This window comes from Oreochromis niloticus, linkage group LG1 (genome assembly GCF_001858045.2).
Source record: "Oreochromis niloticus isolate F11D_XX linkage group LG1, O_niloticus_UMD_NMBU, whole genome shotgun sequence".
NCBI lineage: Eukaryota > Metazoa > Chordata > Actinopteri > Cichliformes > Cichlidae > Oreochromis > Oreochromis niloticus.
The window spans coordinates 28691089-28709302 of record NC_031965.2 but is presented as its reverse complement, the minus strand read 5'-3'; the positions used below and the strand labels follow the sequence as shown (position 1 = coordinate 28709302).

The 18214-nt window shown below is 41.7% G+C and overlaps 1 protein-coding gene across 2 annotated transcripts; it reads left to right on the top strand.

Moving 5' to 3' along the window:
• The first annotated feature begins 2311 nt into the window (after nt 1–2311).
• On the top strand, nt 2312–16756 carry onecut1 (one cut homeobox 1). 2 transcript variants are annotated; one of them, XM_003437722.4, is made up of 2 exons: nt 2312–6994; nt 11641–16756. In XM_003437722.4, the coding sequence occupies exons 1-2, from the start codon at nt 5938–5940 to the stop codon at nt 11928–11930; spliced, it is 1347 nt and encodes a 448-aa protein (XP_003437770.1). In that variant the 5' UTR covers nt 2312–5937; the 3' UTR covers nt 11931–16756. The 2 variants fall into 2 exon arrangements, with proteins under 2 accessions (XP_003437770.1, XP_005447654.1); XM_005447597.3 differs by having other exon boundaries at nt 2312–7009.
• Nucleotides 16757–18214: the final 1458 nt, after the last annotated feature.

Below are 18214 nucleotides of genomic sequence, written 5' to 3'. Positions count from 1 at the left end.
TCGGAGTATTTCACAAATAAAATATGTTTAAGTCTTAGTCATGGAGGCTCCGTCTGCTTCCTTAAATTTCCCTTTCTTTATCCTGAAAAAATATTTAATCTGCGTCTTAATAATACTGCAGTTTGTCCTCTCATCTGACTGTGGGTTAATATATGGGATCATTATAAACATTTATGCAGCGAAGGAGCTTCTCGTGCCAAAGGGGCTGACGCTCAGGCGGATCGAACCTTTCGATTGATACTGAAACAATTTGCATACTGATTCTCTTTCAGTGCGCACGGATCCATAACAACACCGGCCAGCTATTCAAATGCGTCTGCATCGAGAAAAGCACGGGGAGATGCCCGGTATCGCTGCAGGAAAAGAGAGGCTTTGTACGGGGAGAAGAATTTGCGACTGGAAACGAGGCGCATGCAGCGGCTAAGGATCTTTACCTCGGTCAGGATTTGGGACTCTGGCAGCACTGGAGAAAAACTGGAGGCTTGGAGAGCCGAAGGAGGAGGAGGCTGAGGGAGTAAGGGACGGGAAGGACATAGATGGAGGAGACGCGAGGATGCCAGCGCATCCTCTGCTTTTTGCAGCTCGCATGTTGGAGTTAAAGAGCTTATGTAAATTGATGTTGAGGCTCTGTCGTTCTGTGCGCTTCTGTAAGGCAGTAAGCTGGAAGGATGATAAAGATGCATGACAGAATAGGATCCTGCGGTAAAGTCTGGAACTACAGTGTGTGTGTGTGCGTTGGCCGTGCGTGTGCGTGTCTGTGTTTATGTGTGACGCAGAAGAAGAAGAAGAGTTTAAATGCACACATTTGAAGACTGGCACCCTGTTGAGAAGAGACGCGGAAAAAAAGAGTGCTTTCCGAATCTGACGCACACAAGCTGAGTGTTTCTCTGGCGCATATGAGCACAAACTTAAAGCAGCTGCGCCACATTTCCGTCTATAGTATCTACACAAGGGCATCACTTAAAATGGTCTTTTCCTAGTTAAATGTTGGTTTAACTGTACTTAAAATAATACAATTTCCGCACTGCGTGGCCAATATTACCGGCTTGCTTCATAATTAACTGAAACTGCTTGAAATTCGAATTCGTTTCTCAAATTTTCATTTTATCTAAAACATCAGAAAATAAGTCCCAATAGTTACGAGTTCGTGAGGCAATGTTCCCACCGACACATATATATTTCAGAATTCAGGCGTTTTTGGTTGCACACACAGTTCGCATTAATTTGAATTTCTAAAGAGTAATTGATCATTTAGATGCGATGGTAATGATGCACCTGTAAAGATAGTTAAGCTGGCCAGCATGCTGTCAAATCTCTTACTGAAAAATATACCCACACTCCTGTTGTTAACGCATGGATAAAATGCATAGATTTTATCCAAATCTGACGCAGTGCTGCAGATATTAATAATAATAAAATCCTTAGTTATTAAACCCCAAATTATAAATGTTCTAAATCAGCAGATACATCTACATGAAGACAATAGTTTAGATTTTTGTTCAAATTGCAGTATATAGAAATATTTAGGACATAGTGTGCCAATGTGTATTCTGCAGCTTTGTATAGTCTGTTTACTCATGAGCTACTTTTATACGTGTTAACTGCAAATAATACAAGACACTATTTGCAGGTTCGCTGTTAGTACAGAAAACCATAATTAGGATCAACTAAAATAGTTAAAAGGAAAAGCTGAGAGATTGTGGCTACAAAATACGGCAATAAGCAGTTTTTTGTTTTTTGTTTTTATTACATTTATTTATTTCAGAAATTTGGAAGACGTTTTTCAATTTCTCTAAACTCGTTATTGTCACCTCCAAAAGCCACACAGCCTTTTTGTGTACGAGGTCATTTGGATTTGAAGCGCACATTTAGTGGGGTTGGTTTGGCTATCGTTGACACGGTTTTGTTGTCATAATTGGAGTCTTACCAAAGTTACAGGGAGTAATTGGGCGGCATATGGGCACCTTAATGTAAAGTGATGCCTTGTTAATTTCACATGAGTGCACGAATCAGAGCAAGTGACGCGGAATAACACAAGAGGCAGTTGAGTTACCCCTGAGCAAGGCAGCAGGTCCGGCATCTGCTGCTCGGCCATGATGGCATTTTTAATAAGTAGGTGGGGAAATAAAAAGTAAATTCCTTAATCTCTGGGGTGAAATTTTAAGCCATTTTACATCACAGCCTCAAGGCGTGTGTATTCCAAAATTCTGGTTATTGGGGGGGGAAGAAAAGAAAAAACTTTAAACAAAAACTTCTTAAAATGATCTTCAAAGATCTTTAAATCATTAGATCGCTTTAGTTTAGCTTTAGCTTCATTTCATCTAAGTTTACCATTTGCTACCAGGCTGTATTATGTTATTCATGTGACCTGTTTTTATTTTAATTATTATTTTTCTTTTCAACCTCAGAATAAAGCTGGCCTACTGCCTTAAACTAACGTAATTTCTACACCTTTAATACTATTTCAATTTTCCATAAGATTGCGTTTGTTTTTTGTTCTTGTTTGTTTGTTTTTTAAATAACCCGGTTGCTCATTTAAATAATCACATTATTCAAACAGAAAATAATTACCGCCTGTCTAAAATCCCACAAACAAATTACGCAAAAAAAATTCGTACATTTTTAGGTTGGTTTATTATAACAAATCGTAGGCCTTAGCCTGAGTCCCTCCAGGAATTATAATTTTATTCAGTATTGATTGGCGCGCTGTGGTGTGTTTTCAAGGCCTGTGCTTTAAATTTGCTCTAAAGGACAGCCATCAACGCTGCAATGCACATTTTCTTTTTTTAAAAAGGGAGCAATCTGTTCATATGTTTTCAGATATTTAGGCTTTAATATATTGCCCTCTGTTAAATTCCGGATTCAAATAAAAAAAATATCTAAATGTAGAGGAGGACCCATTTATGGATCTCGGGATTTTAGAGGTGAAGCAGTAAAATTAATTCATGGGTTCAAACCTATAAAACAAAAGCGATGTGATTTATTTTCAAAAGGATAATTCAGTTTCCGAATGTATGCGACGTTATATTGCAAAGGGTCAATGACCATACTGCTCAAAATCAAGTAGGCTCATTTATAAAAGTTAAGTTCCACCAGATGCCATTTAGCAAAGGCTTATTCTTAAACAAGCCGTAATTGTCATTTTGAGCATCTATAAAGCTTGCAACGCTGTGTCATTTTGCAGAGCTGCTGAAATATTGATCCACCGTCCTCTCTGCCAGACATTATATTGTTGCTGCTCGGATATGCTGCTGTGGGGCTTCATGGGAATTATGCCCCTGATTAATAATCAGTGTGAAACCTACAATTTGCACTTTCAGTGCCCATTCTCTGGACCAAGTTTTCCTTGGCGCACACTATTTCATAAGACTTGATCAATATAATATTTTTTCCCTCCAACTCGCCGGTATTTCTTTATCCGCGCATGTATGGATCTGTGGCACACTTTGGTCTCTGCTTCTGTTTCTTTTGTGCTAATTGAATTGAATTCCGCTTGAAATGTATCCTCTTTCAGAAGTGCTCAGAAAACCGTGTCCCTTATATTCTCTGCAAAGCAAATGTCACAGCCTCGTAAGGTTTGGCCTATCTCGGCACAATGGCCACAGAGAGCCAACACACATAAACACACAGCTCAGGTCGTGCAGACATGGCAGAAGCCTATCGATCCGTATGAGAATGTGTAGATGAGGGTTGCTTCCAAGTAAGGCCAAACCTTAGCCCTGCTGGATCTCGTTTGCTTGTGCGAGGAGAGCGCAGCAAAAATAAAAACAGACGCGAAAATATCAAAAGTTTTATTGGGAGAAATCTAGTTTTTAGTTTACAGAATAAATTGTACTTAAAATTTTGATCAAAATAAATTAGAATAAATTCTGCTTGAAAGAAAACTAGATGCATCAGTGTGGAATAAGCTGGTGCTATTATTAAATTAACATAATTTTATTTAGTGTTTTTTGTTTTCCTGTCGTCAGCTCTATTTTCCTCCCTCCAAAGTCTATTATGTCCGCAGGTCTGCACGGTTGGACAGCCACACTTCGAGGAATTAGTGTCCTTTTGTCTCGACACACGTCACACACACGCCGTTGACATTGACTTCACATCAGAGGCAGTTTAACTTCTCTCTCTTTCTTTCTTTCTTTTCTTTTATTTAACTCGTTCAACCGAGCGCAGGGTCTATTGTGGGGGCCCTGACAGATGCGGGGCCCCTAGCAGGTCCATAACAGGGAAAAGTCTGAAAGGTTAATCTGTCCCCCCGCAGATGTTGGCTTTGGGAGTCTTGAAGCGTCACCTTTGACATGTCCCTCATTCAGCAGGGGGTCCAGAAGGACACTGACCGCTGCAAGCTGTCACCTCGGCCGGCTGAGGACGCCCTGCGCTACCGCTCTATTAGGCTAAACGGCCCTTGACGTGTAACTTAAATGTAAGCGGGGGCGGGTTCTTGTCAGGCTGCAGGTTTGAGGAGGTTGGACACTGATGCAAAGTGCACCACAACATCAACAACAACACAGGGACACGTAGTCATGTTATGTGTCAGCACGTGATTTTCATCGGTGGAACTGGACTGTACACACCTGCCGTGATTGCGCACGTGTGTGTATGCGTGTGTAAATTTGTGAGAAGTTTCTGCAAATAAAAAACAAATGTTCTTAATTGACTAAATAACATGTGGGTGTTGTATTTTTATTATCACCGTTTAATGGCTATACTCTATCCTCAAATAGTTCTAAAGCACAAGGATTAAATATGCCCCACACACACTCACACATGCACACTCATGCACACATGCTGGGCTTGGTTCGTTAAGCCTAATAGTTGAACAATAGACACATCTGCTCATCTTTTTCTATCAAAAGAGAAGGTACTACGGTCTTCTTCGTTTGGTTAAACCGCCACATATTTAGCACGGTTGTGGGGGCGGGTTGGGGCAGCTGACTAATAATGATAAAAGAATGGATGTATTTGATGCTTATGAATATATACAGGCTGTGACTTTATTGACAGCCTTTTAGGGAACAATTAACTCATCCTGCTTTGATTTCTGTGGCGACCGTTTCTGATTCGTCGAAAGGAATTAAGTGTCGTTGTTGTTTTGTTTGGGGTTTTTGGAGGTTTTGGATCCCAGACTCACCGGTTAAAAATCAACTCCATATGAACCCGGAAGTTTACTTCATTTGCGGTTAATAGTTTAAGGAGGACTGAAGGTGAAGCCTCATTACAGCCTTAATGAATTTAACATTTTCCTAAATAAGAGCTAAAAATTAACGATATAGCTGTGTACTCAGTCAGCTTCCATGAGCAGATTTCATAGGTCTTTAATGTGAGCTCTGTCTATTAGCATTATTAGCATTTTCAGCAAAAGCTAAACGGTCCTGAATATTTCTAATAGCTGTGAGCAGCTTTTCATACCACCCTTCCTTAATAAGGTACCTGACGTCAGAGAATGGGGCGGTGTGTGTACGCGTGTGCCTGAAAGAGAGAGAGAGAGACAGACAGAAAGGGAGAGAGAGAATACGAGGGGAGATGGGTGTCCCCTTTGCGCATGTGTAGACAGTGAGCTGTGCTGCGGTGGAACAGGGGCTGGAGACACACTGCTAGAGAGATGGCGCGGCACCCGACCGGAGCGCAAGGACAGTTGGTTGGTGGTGGGGGGGCTTGAATTATAAAGAGAATCAGAAAATTAAGAGAGTAATTGTTTTTTAAAAATATCAAGCAAAGGGGGATTCGGAAGAGGAGTTTTCATTCTGCAAAACAGCGTGCGAGGTAGGGGAATAATGAAATAGGTGAATGTAAGGACAGAGAAGAGGCAATAGCAAAGGAGGCTACTGCAAGAAAAAAACAACAACAAAAGAAATTTGAACTTTTACTGGACGTGAGGACTTCTGGACATCAGCTAACTGGGGTAGGTCAGATAGATGGTTTGTCCACAGCGCTGCCCGGATCATGAACGCACAGCTGTCGATGGAGAATATTGGCGACCTGCACGGAGTGAGCCATGAGTCCGTGTCCGGTCACGGAGAGCTGCTGAGTGGCCACAGTCCACATTCCCGTCCGAGCCCCAGGGGTTTAAGCCACCGTGCTATGGGCATGGCGACCCTGCTCGACACCGGAGACTATCACCCCAGCCACTCTGGACACCTGCATCCAGCCATCAGCATGTGTGAAGCCCCCCCTGGCATGAGCGCGAGCAGCACTTACACTACCCTAACCCCTCTGCAGCCCTTACCCCCCATCTCCACCGTGTCCGACAAGTTTCCTCCCCATCATCACCACCACCATCCACATCATCCTCACCCGCACCCGCACCAGAGGATCCCCGGAAATGTCAGCGGCAGTTTCACGCTGATGCGAGAGGACCGGAGTCTGGCGCCTATGAACAGTCTATATCCCGCATATCATCACAAGGATCCGTGCATGGGCCAGAGCCTCTCCCCGTTATCCGGTTCCGGTCTGGCCAGCATACACACGTCCCAGGCTGGCATCCCCCCCTACGCTCATCCTGGTGCCGCTATGCCTGGTGAGAAGATGCTCACCCCGAGCGGGTTCGAGGCTCACCATCCGGCCATGCTCAGCAGACATGCGGAGCAGCACATGAGCTCCTCAGCTGGTATGGTACAAATCAACGGCCTCCATCACCATCCGCACGCCCACCTAGGCGCGCAGGGCCACGGCCAAGTGCTGGGGAACAGCCGGGAGCAGGCCTCCGGGCCCGGGCAGCAAGGGGGCGGCGGTGGAGGGGGTGGTGTTTCTGGGGGACAGATGGAGGAGGTGAATACCAAAGAGGTGGCGCAGAGGATCACCACAGAGCTGAAGCGCTACAGCATCCCTCAGGCCATCTTTGCCCAGCGGGTCCTGTGCAGGTCCCAAGGGACCCTGTCCGACTTGCTGCGAAACCCCAAACCCTGGTCCAAGCTTAAGTCCGGCAGAGAGACCTTCCGTCGCATGTGGAAATGGCTGCAGGAGCCTGAGTTCCAACGCATGAGTGCGCTCAGGCTCGCAGGTGAGCGAAGCCTCGGTAAAGCCCCATTTTTGCTTTCATCTTTTCATTGATTTCCAAAGAAAAATAAACGATCGGCAAATGGCTGTAATCGGCACAGAAGGTCACTGGCGCTGAATGTTACCTTGTGCTGAGCAATGGAGAGAGGAATTGAAACTGGGCTTGTAGTTTGTTTTTTTCTATACTGGAAAAAAATATAGCAAACCAACTGTAAGACATTCAAATGCACATAAGAGTCACATTCAGGACTGGCGTTTTTTCTGTGCTGGATAGGTCTTTAAAAGATATGTATAACTTGTAATCTCTCTGCTTGCCTCCAGATGCTGGAAGTCAAATGATATCAGATTTAGGAAGGAATCGGTAAAAGTCAGCTCTGATTACTATAGATATGGCCTTATATATTTTTTAAACGTAGATTTATGTTGAGTGGTTAAATTCAACATACAGTCAGATAAACAACAGGATGAATTAGAGCCGAAAACAAACTTCACTGAGCTGAAGACCGTGCAGAGACTGGCCTGACATCAATACGCATCCCTTTTCTGTCTCTACACTGATTTTGGGGCTTGTGTGGAACAAGTACTCATGTCATTTTACCTCAAAATATCGACCGCTGGACTGTGTGCGTAAACTGATCCTTCTCCCAGAAATCGTTAGGAACGTGTTTATTTTGGTGTAGATGCAACCGATCAGCTCCTTTTTTTGGAGTTGCCCTTGATGTAAACACAGAGTGTGTGTGCACGTGTTTCTGGGAGTTTGTCATAAACCGAATCAAAGCGACGCCGGAGTCATGCATTATTTAGTTGGTGTAAAGAGGTTTGGTACTCTCTCTGGCAAAATTAGAGACTTCAGTTCCTCAGCAGAAAAGAACTGAAAAGAGCACGTGTTCGTGTTTAGCTGGTGAACAAACCCTGACTTGACTGAGGTTTCTCTAATTAACTGGTAGACCTCTGTATTAATTTGTCCCTGTGGTACGCACGAGTCAATTAAGGCGCCCAGCGAGGCCCAAATAGCACGTGCGCGTTCACATAGACCCAATAGATTTTTTTACGTTTATAGGCCCGATCAATGACCTACAAATGGGGCTTTTGTGCTTTTTGAAAAGTGAGGCTACACGGTGGAAAGTGCGCGCTTTTGTGCACGTGTATGCTCGCGCGTGTGCACACCAGTGTAATCACAATTGATTATTTTTCAGTTTTCCCATCTGCTGCTACTGATGTGTGTGTGTGTGTGTGTGTGTGTGTTTTGAAGATGAGATTTTATCAGTGGAAAATGAGTAAAACACACGCGCGCACACACATATTTGAAGCACACATATTTGATATTGCATTTGCATCAACAGTCTGTCATTAGTGGAATGAGCATATAATTAAAACTAAACTCAGACCAGCAGCATATTGACTTGTATCGTTAAAGCTCTGATTTTATTTTTCAGAGAAATGGATGTTCATACAGTCTCTGCAGGGAAAATTTAACAGGCCTGCTTCAGTTATTGTTGTATTTTTCTTTGTCGATGTTACCTAACTTAAAAAGAAACATATGTAAATTGTATAAACTCTTGTTTTTGTTGATTTTCTTTTATTATTGTGGGTGGGTTGGCAAAAAAAAGTACCAAAATATCAGTTGCGAGCTTTATTTAGAACATGTCAGATAAAGAAGTTGGATAATGGAGAAACGGAAAAAAATAGAGTTAAAAATTAAATAAATTCAGAATAAAATAGTCTGAGCGCCATTTTATTGATCCGTTCGTTCCTGTGTGAACTGGATATGTGATCTTGTGCTGAGGTAGATTTGATCTGTTCATTGATTTTAGGCTTCTGAAATTAATCTTGGGCCTTCTCTCGTTTTCCCACGTATTCAATTACCCATCTGAATATTTGCCTGTGTAGAATAGAATAGAATAAAATAGAATACAATGGAATATAAAAGTGAGGAGAGAACCCACTCCAGACAGCGCATTAGTTAGGAATTCATTACAGCTTTTTTTTTTTTTTTTTTGTGCAAAGAAGCGGTGATTGCATAGACCTTTCTTGATGTTGGTTGTGTTTTCTTTCTTTCTTTTCTTTTCTTTTTATTATTCTTGGTGAATAATTATCTACATCCACTTAATCGCGATGTAGATTCTTGAAATAAATACACGGTAGGCTGAATCTTCGCTACGTTTTCAGCTCAGATGTCTGTTTGTTGTTCTCTGTACGGTTATGAAACGCGGGGCTTTCGTCACATCGTGTCAGTACACGCTGTGTGTGCAGTCTGTTTCAGTGTGTGGAGTTATCTCGTGTTTGTAATGATTAGCCGGGAGCAGCAGCTGTGTGTGTGTGTGTGTGTGTGTGTGTGTGTGTGTGGTGTGTGTGTGTGTGTGTGTGTGTGTGTGTGTGTGTGTGTGTGTGTGATTAGCCCGATAACGAGGCCGTTGTTATGTTCCCATCGGTCCTGGGAAAGCTCCCCGTCTTCGCGGGCCTCCCGTGCCGGGGTCGGGCTCCTCTGTGCTGGCTCCTGCTGTCTGAGTGGCCTTCACTCGTGCTGATTTATTGCAACCCTTACACGAGGAGCTCCGGCCCTCTGTTAATATTTACCAGTACTGGAGACACCCGGCTGCTCATACTCACAATTATAGGCCCACTCCACTTTATGGTCATGCCAACAGGCTGCTTCGCTGTACTTTAGCACATGCTGAAGAAAGTGCTTGAAATTAGAAATCATGTATCATGTGAGATCTCAGGGGGGGTGTCCTCTTTTGATTTTATAATTCTAATCGTTTTTTAAAGTATCGTCCCTATACCGCATAGTGTTACTTAAGCTTTCATTTGGAGGTAATACATCAAAACTAAGGACAACAAGAGGAATAAAGTAGAGTTTAACGACAATATGTAGTGCTTTACTACAGTATAGAACGGGAAGTCATTTTATTAGTTTATTAGTGTAGGGAAACACTCACTGTTGTTGTTCTCCTCTACATATCCCCTTTTTTTTTTTTCAAAAAAGGTGTCTAAATTTGGCTGATCGAAGTTTTCAGCACGTTGTCTCGGGTTGTCTCATGAAATGCGTTTGTTTACTCCGTGCACTTTGCAAAATTAATCGGTGCTGGTCGGAGAATTGTTTTGTGGTTGTGATGTGTTGTTCATTAATTTCCCCAGTGAGCCCATATTTGGTCTCACCTTAGCAGCCCGCGTCTGCCCCCTCCTGGTCTCACCTCACTCTCTGTTTAAATGACTGGAGCTTGGGGTGTTAATAAAGAAAACTGTAGTCATATAGCAAAGAGTTCAGATTAACTGAAGTTTGACTTTTTATCAGATGGATTCCCAAGTTTTTGTTTTTCCAGTATAAAATCATCTCCAGGCCATTTTCTTTATTTATCTACGTCACCTGCGGGGGGACATTGCTTTCAGCACCGTGGACAGCGCTCATTGTTCTGGCATGCTTCCTGCTGATTGCTCTTCTTCTGGACCCACGAAACCTTTGGTCCCTGAACCAAAAGAGGGTCTGTCTGGTTCTAAGAGTCTAATTTTGCTATTATATCCCATGTACCTTTTTAAAAAATCTGAAATGAGGAGTTTTGACAAAAACAATAATAATAATAATAATAATGGATTGGATTTATATAGCACTTTTCAAGGCACCTAAAGCGCTTTACAATGCCACTATTCATTCACACTCACATTCATACTCTGCACTACTTCCAACAATCAGGCTGTTGTGTGATTCTTTCAGAGTAAATGATGCAAAAACCGTAATAGAAATGTGTCTGTGACAAATGTGGTGTTGATAAAACCTTTCAATTACCAGTTCTACTGGTTTAGTATCCAAAAATGTGAAATATGAAATAGTATCCAAAAATGTGCTTAGACCAGCAAAGAGAGTTTACTTGATTTCACCAAACTCAAACCACACACAAGCTACATCAAACATAAGGAAGCTTTCAAATCAGGCTGTGCATCGTTTACATTGAAGGCCAATATTTTATTAGAGCTAGCATGAAACACAACAAAAATATATGTTTCTTGGAATTATAGGAAATTAAAGAGATATGCAAATAAGAACTTGTGTATAATTTGGTTCTTGATACAACTGAATATTCTTCATGTTGGCATCACTTAAAACAAATTTCAACTGCATGTGTATCCATAGAACCTGAAAAGTCCATATCAGAGTAGATCCAAATTGACTTCTGTATAACGTTACACAGTAAAGAGGCTTGGATTGGCTTTAGATAATCACATTAGTTTAGCACATTTAGTCCCTAGAGGATTAAGTACCCCTGACCCTAATCCTATGTTATCAGAATATGTAATTTTTGTATTTTGAACACTGTTTTCTCAGGTCTTGACAATCAGGATACAAAAGGGAAAAATATAAATTGTCACATACAAAAGCTCTGTTTTACTTTTTATGAAGATACAACAATATTTTAGTATTAAAATTACTTGTCATCATCACTGAGGAGTTTGCAGAGTTAGAGTGGAAACCTACAACCTGCCTCCTCCAGCCTAATATTGTGGAAATGAACCAATTCATGGTTCAGGCCACACTCTTTACTCAGGACTTTTTAAAATCCCAGGATAAGTTGTGATTCTTGTTTTTCTGTCTTCTGCCCTCTCTCACAAATCCCCTCTCTCTTTCTGTATGTCTCTTTGCTGAAATCTCCACAGCATGTAAGCGTAAGGAACAGGACCACGGCAGAAGCGAGCGGGGAAATGTGACCAAGAAGCCCCGGCTTGTGTTCACAGATGTGCAGCGGCGGACACTCCATGCCATCTTCAAAGAGAACAAGCGTCCATCCAAAGAGCTGCAACTCACCATTGCTCAGCAGCTGGGCCTCGAGCTGGCTACAGTCAGCAACTTCTTTATGAACGCACGCCGCCGGAGCCTAGATAAGTGGGTGGATGACGGCTCTGGTCACTCAGCCAACTCTGGCCCCAACGCCTGCACCAAAGCCTGAAGAAGGACTGATTTGACCAACTCATGGACTGACTCAACCTCGGTGGAAAAGCTTTAAAACTTAAGAGAAACAAAGAAAACTTAAAAAAGACCTTGAAGCAACGTTTTGCCCTTAAACCTGTACTATATTGATATTTATAGTATCCAAAGATGAAAAAACAAACCAAAGACTTCTCCTTTGACCTGCTTTACAATGTTTGTTTTAGCAACACATTTATGTGTAACATACTGCAAAAAGACTATAGTTTTACTCCCCCTCACACACACACACTCGCTGTCACTGGTCTCTAGCTTTATTACACCCTCCCCTCACCTCCCCACCCAGTATGAATCTATCATTCGCCACTGTTATCTTTAATCTGATTGGTTGGTTTTGATGATGGGTCCCTAAACAGAGGTTTAATCAGCCTCTTGGCAGTCTGATCTGCAGTTGTCCATGGCCTCGAAAACAGCCAGAATGTGGAGCTCCAGTGGGATTGGCCAATCAACTTTAAAGAAAAAAAAATCCCGCAGGAGAGACTGGATTGTTGTGCAACCTTGTTCGGATCAGTGGAGCGGACTGTCTGACTGTTTGTCCAACTGTCTGTCTTTCTATCAAGCATTCCAGACAGACAGGGAAATGTCCATGCGTAGACTGCTAACCCTAAAACCAAAAGGTCCAACCCTAAACCAAACCAAATAGAAAAAAATGCCTAACCTCAACCCACACGGTAGTGCTTTCTTCCAACATGCTGAGGCATTGAATAATTCAAAAAAGAAAAACCAAAGCCTTCTACACCTTGAAGCCTCTTTTGCAGTTTAGAAATCAAACCACTTAAGAACATCCTATGAAGTAATTTGACCAAAGAATATATTTTGTAGTTGATAAAAGTATTTTTTACCTGTTTTCCTCCCTTACCTCCTGAGACAGACTGTTAGTGTGCTCCACGAAGAAGGAAATCATACTTCTCCTTCTCCATAGAACATTTTGAGTCATGTTTAAATATTTGCTCCCTGCAAACGGAAATACTCTATGGTATAACCCTAAAAATTAACTATTGATATTTGCCTTATAGATGCCTTCTTGGAAAGAAATAGACTATACCACTTTTAACTTCGCAGACACTCTCCTGAATTATGATCATTGTACTCAATGTTAAGGTTAGTCATTACAGCTACATCTAATCCTTCTAATCTGCTTAGCTAATGCCAGCAGGTTTAGTTCTACTTTATGTGTTCAAAATCCAGCACCTGTCAAAGACAAATCTCTTCAGTTTTCTATGTAAAACACAAGCTACTGGATCTATGTGTGGTTTTGACACTGTGTGAGGGAGACAGACAGCCTCTGGTGGTGCTTTTTAATAAGCACTTCATATGTATTTGATTTTATCTCCTCATCAAAGATGTTGGGCGGAGGAGATGATATCAATGATCAAATCACTTTCAGGCGCTTACACAGCAATGTCAGCTTGTCACCTGAATACGAAAGCACCCCCGCTCCCTGCCTGCTGCCAATCCACCCTGCACTCCCTCCCCTCCCTGCCTCAGCTCTCCTAGTAAGCTATGCATTTCAGCACTAGGAGGAAAGCACTACACAGGGCTGGCCCAGGGCAGCATAGCATTAGATATATTACGCTGGCCCCTTGCCGTCATCCTCCTCATGGCCAGGGTTAGCAGCTCTACATTCATCAGAACAAGCGCTGAAGGAGAGGCAAGAGAGAGCTGCTTCTTCTTTATCTCTGAGAGAAAAACCAAAAAGACGACAAGAAACCAAAAAAAAAATGTGTCAAGACCTGCTGATGTTTTATAGTGTGAACCAAAGATGCTACCTCACTCAAGTTCCATACGTGATTTTTATCACTTTGATGATACCAAAGATAACCAAAGATTTTTTCTCATTGCACGGCCTCTATGAGTGGTGTTCAAAGATGTGATGTATGTGTCCCCTCCCCCCTATCTCCTGTCTCTTTTTCCCTTCTCCTTTCTCCTCCTCTTTCTCCCCCTCCCACCTGCACTCAACCCATGCACCCCCGCTATGCGTGCTCTTGCTTCATCTGTGCTCTGATTACAGCTCCATAGATAGTCATACTGATGTAGCTATAGGCAGATGTGCTGAACTAGCCTTAGATACACACAATCAGCCATGCAGGTGCCTGTGGGGTACAACTACCTTATTAGTAATGTGATCAGTGGATGTTCATAACAGAAACACATTACTGTCTACCACTTTGTTGACAGAAAAGGCTTTTAGTTTGGTTCATTAATGATTTTAAATTTGCATCTGAAGCCTTACCCCACCAGAGCTCTCAGTGTTGCAGCTTTATTTCCACCTGGCCTGCCTGTTAGTGTGTATCTATAGGCTGATAATATTGATCCAACAAATAGGTCAGACATCTTCACCTTACAACAGGCAGACAACCTGACATAGCCATGGGCAGAGTTGATGACTCAACTATAGGCAGACATGTTCCTGAAAGTAGAAGCAGACGTGTTGCAATCTTTCTAAAACTCCCAGGACGAGTGCCTTGCTTGAACCAAAGTGTTAAACCGCTGTTGACCTCTCACCTTTGACTCTGTGAATACCTCAGCCTGTAGAAGGGCCACTACTGAAGAAACAATGAGAAGATTTTTTTCTTTAATCACACCGTGGTGCTTTCGCCAGCGCAACCATGCAATGAAAACATACCAAAGGAATTTTTGTTGTCCACTTCTACAGTTTAAACCAAAGGTCTTTGTTTATCCTCTCCCCTGCCCGCCCTTTATCCCTCCATCCCTCTTTCCCTTAACCTTGCTTGTCTCTCTGCTGTGTGTAGGAAGGTCCAGCACTCTGGCCGTGCATGTCTTTACCAATGTGTCTGAATACCTCATAGTAATAATTCCTTTGAGTTCTGCATTGAGACGTCTATCTGTGAGTTAGGCAGAACTCCACTTGTGTGGTAATTGTTATTGTTACTTCAAAAAGCTGTATGATTATCTATTTTGAAGTTGCTGTTTTTTGTTCTGTTTTGTTTTTTGGCAGAAGTGCTCTGTTTCAAGACATGGAGGACAAGTTTCAGGGTTGATGTAGGAAACTTTTGGGATGGAGGGAGAAGCGTATTTTTTATCAGACACTGGGTTATGCCAATATTATGATGGTAGACTATTGCTTTTACAGGGTAAAACCAACTGCTGTGATATTGTGTTCATATTTTCCCTTTTCTCTACTTCTGTGTTGTGATTTTAATTTAATTGCATTTTTGTATTGGTTAACCACTACTTTAATTTATGCATTTGTAGAAACTCTAGATTTGTATATAGTAGGTTTTTGGAAAAAAGAAAAGAAACAAAAAAGACCATTTATGTTACAGCCTTATTTCCCATGCTTAGATATAACAAAGGAGTAGTTTTTATTCTTCTTCAGCTAAATCCTAGCCGGCATTTCAATGTGTGTTTTAAACACTGCCAGAAACCAAGACAGTTGATTTGCCAATGCAGACAAAGTTATACAGGAGCTACTTTGTTGAACAGCTGGCAAAAAGCAGTGTGTACGTGTGTGTGTTTTTCTATTCTTTTGACTTTTTAAAAACACTTATTTTATGGGTATTACTGCACATCCAAAGATTTTTAAAACAAACCAAAAATTGGAAAAAAAAAAATATGTATAATGTTGAAAAGCACTGGCATTTGTGAGGTAGACTTGTTGAGTTTTGATTTGCCATTCGCACGGGTATAGAATGTAGAAGGCGTAGGGCTATGTAGGCAAGCTTACTCTACCATGTGGGGAATCTCCTGTTCAATGTACAATCTGAAGCATTTGAAACGAGGGCTGCAAGCCCTGCTCACTTTGCTGTCTCATACACAGAGTGAGGTGGAGTTTAGGCTGGGCAGCCGGTCTGCCAGGGGCTGTGCCGCGGAGCTGGGTCTGTTTTTATTGCCGTGGCACCGCCGCCTTGCTCCATCTAGTATCTGTTCTTTTGGTACGTACTCGTGTAATGACTATAAGCAAAGTCTAATAAAACTGCAAAGAACCTTACCAAGGAATCCGTGTGCGAGTGTGTATGGGGACGATTATTCGGATTGCTCTTCTGTTTTTCTGTCTGTGAATGTGAGCGTGCACCTCAAATGTCAAGTACTGCTGAAGTATGCAAGTTTGTATGTGAGCTCATTTGCATGCATCTCGTTGATTCTGTCGTTGCCCATTGTCTAATGTGTTTGTACTGCATATTGTCAAGCTTTTTGCTGATGTGTATGCATGTGTGTGGCTGACTGGTACATTTTAAAACAGTAGGTCTCTGGGTATCAGAGGCCCCACTGTTAGTACTGTTTCCTCTCTGTCATGTTCAGACAGCACAGAGTCTCCACGGACTAAGGGGTCATCACCAAAATGTCCATGACAGATTACATCAGGATGTTATGCATTCATTGTGTCTTGAATGAATAAGTACAGGTGCTTTAATTTTACATAAAAAGCCCTGTATATTGAACAAAAGGATAATGCAGCGTGGACCTATGTTTTCCTGTTTCCTAATTCATCTCTTATTATTTGTTTTGCCCATAAGGAGTTCCCATATGATGGGTAGCTTGGCTACAAGTCTCATAATAATACTGCAGCACCTAAGACAATCATCTGGATCTCTTACGCTGGGGAACTAGTTTCCCACCCGCAGAGGGGTGTCCTCCAGCTATTCATATACAAAGATGCTTGAAGGGTTTTGATAAACAAGCATATTTGTTGTCATAGACATTTAGGAATAAATTACAGTAGAAGTTCATTTTGCACTTGCATTTCAAAATGAAATCTCCTTGCTCTTGTCAGCTTTGTGCTCTTGTCAGACTCAATCTCTTTCTTTTGACCTCCTTATCAACTCACAGTGCTTCTTCAGTTTTTAGTCTGCGTGTCAGTGTGTGTGTGTGTGTGCGTGTTTGTGTGTGTGTGTGTGTGCGCGCGTGCGTGTGTGTATGCCAGAGAGGCAATACTGTCGGTGTTACTCTCAGATGTAAAACTCCACGTCTCATGACTTGATTTGTCATTGCTGTTTCCCAGGCTTTGCTACTGCTTTCTCAGTGCCGTGCAATATCATCTGTTGTGATTGCTAAGCAAATGATAAAAAAGAAAGAAAATTGAGAAGCAAGTGATGATGTCATTCAGCTTTTTTCAGTGTTCAAATGTTTCAACATTTCTGTAGTCACAAAAAGTAGAAAATAAACTGTTGGTATTTCCAGCTTCTGAATCTTTGCTGTTGTATTATTAATATTGTTATTTTAATTTTCTTTTTACTAGGTTTTGTCTTTTCTTGCTCAGACGGACAAATTGAATCAATAAAACTTCAAATTGAATCGGCGTGTAGGAAACATCCAGGTATATGAGTCTGTCTTGGATGTCAACCTGCATGACAAGTAGTTTTGGAAGATAGATCCTCAAGGTTAGAGGCTTCATTTGCACAGGCTTTGTCATCTTCAAAAATATATGAAGTTGTGTTTCTAGAAACATCTAGAATATATGTACACATGTTGCTGCAAGTATTAAACAGTTTAAACGAATTCACTGTGATACAAGCAGCCCAATCTGATGCATCAGCATTCGTACCGTGGGATGAGAACATGCTGGAGGGGTCACACACACACACACACACAGTAATGTTTACCTGTAACAAATGTGGATTGAAAGCTTTTAAGTGACAGATAAATTGTTAGTCTGGAAAAGTTCCAAAATGAACCACATTGCCACAACAATTAAAGTATAAAACACTGTATCTCAACCTGAAAGCCTCTGTTTTAACAAACCTGTATAACCTTCATTTTTTTCTAAATCTCCATGAGCTACTAACAAACAGGAGTCCGTCTTTACTATAAAATATGTATAACGCCAAAGAAACTAGAGTCACCAGTTCTTATTGCTAAAAATGTGAGTCAGACTTAAGCAGCCAAGTGCAGAAAAACAAAATGTGATTGCATCTGGGTCATCATTTTAACTTTCTCAGAGAACTACACGCGAATGAGTTTATTTATCTACTCTGTAGCCCATTACTAATTTAACTGAATGATCTCAAAGTGCAACAATAAAGTGATTCCCTGCATACAACAATGATCGTCAGTACCTTTCCAGGACGTGAATGACCAAAGGTTTACCTGAAGAACACTTTAACGTGATGAGATGATCAGTGCTTTTAACTACCAGGGGTTTTAATCTTGTAGCAGACTGTTTTTTTGGGGGGGGGGTTTACTGCATCACCTGTATCCTGTCACTAGATGGAGCTGTGACATGATTTTTCACAAACAATCATTATTTGCAGTTACCAACATCTTTAAAGGAAAAAGAAAAAGAAT

Bases quoted from the DNA above. Each gene is read 5' to 3' on its own strand.
- onecut1 (XM_005447597.3), top strand. From the start codon at position 5,938: ATGAACGCACAGCTGTCGATGGAGAATATTGGCGACCTGCACGGAGTG. The intron at 7,010-11,640 runs GTAAAGCCCCAT...AAATCTCCACAG, and splicing joins CGCAGGTGAGCGAAGCCTCG to CATGTAAGCGTAAGGAACAG.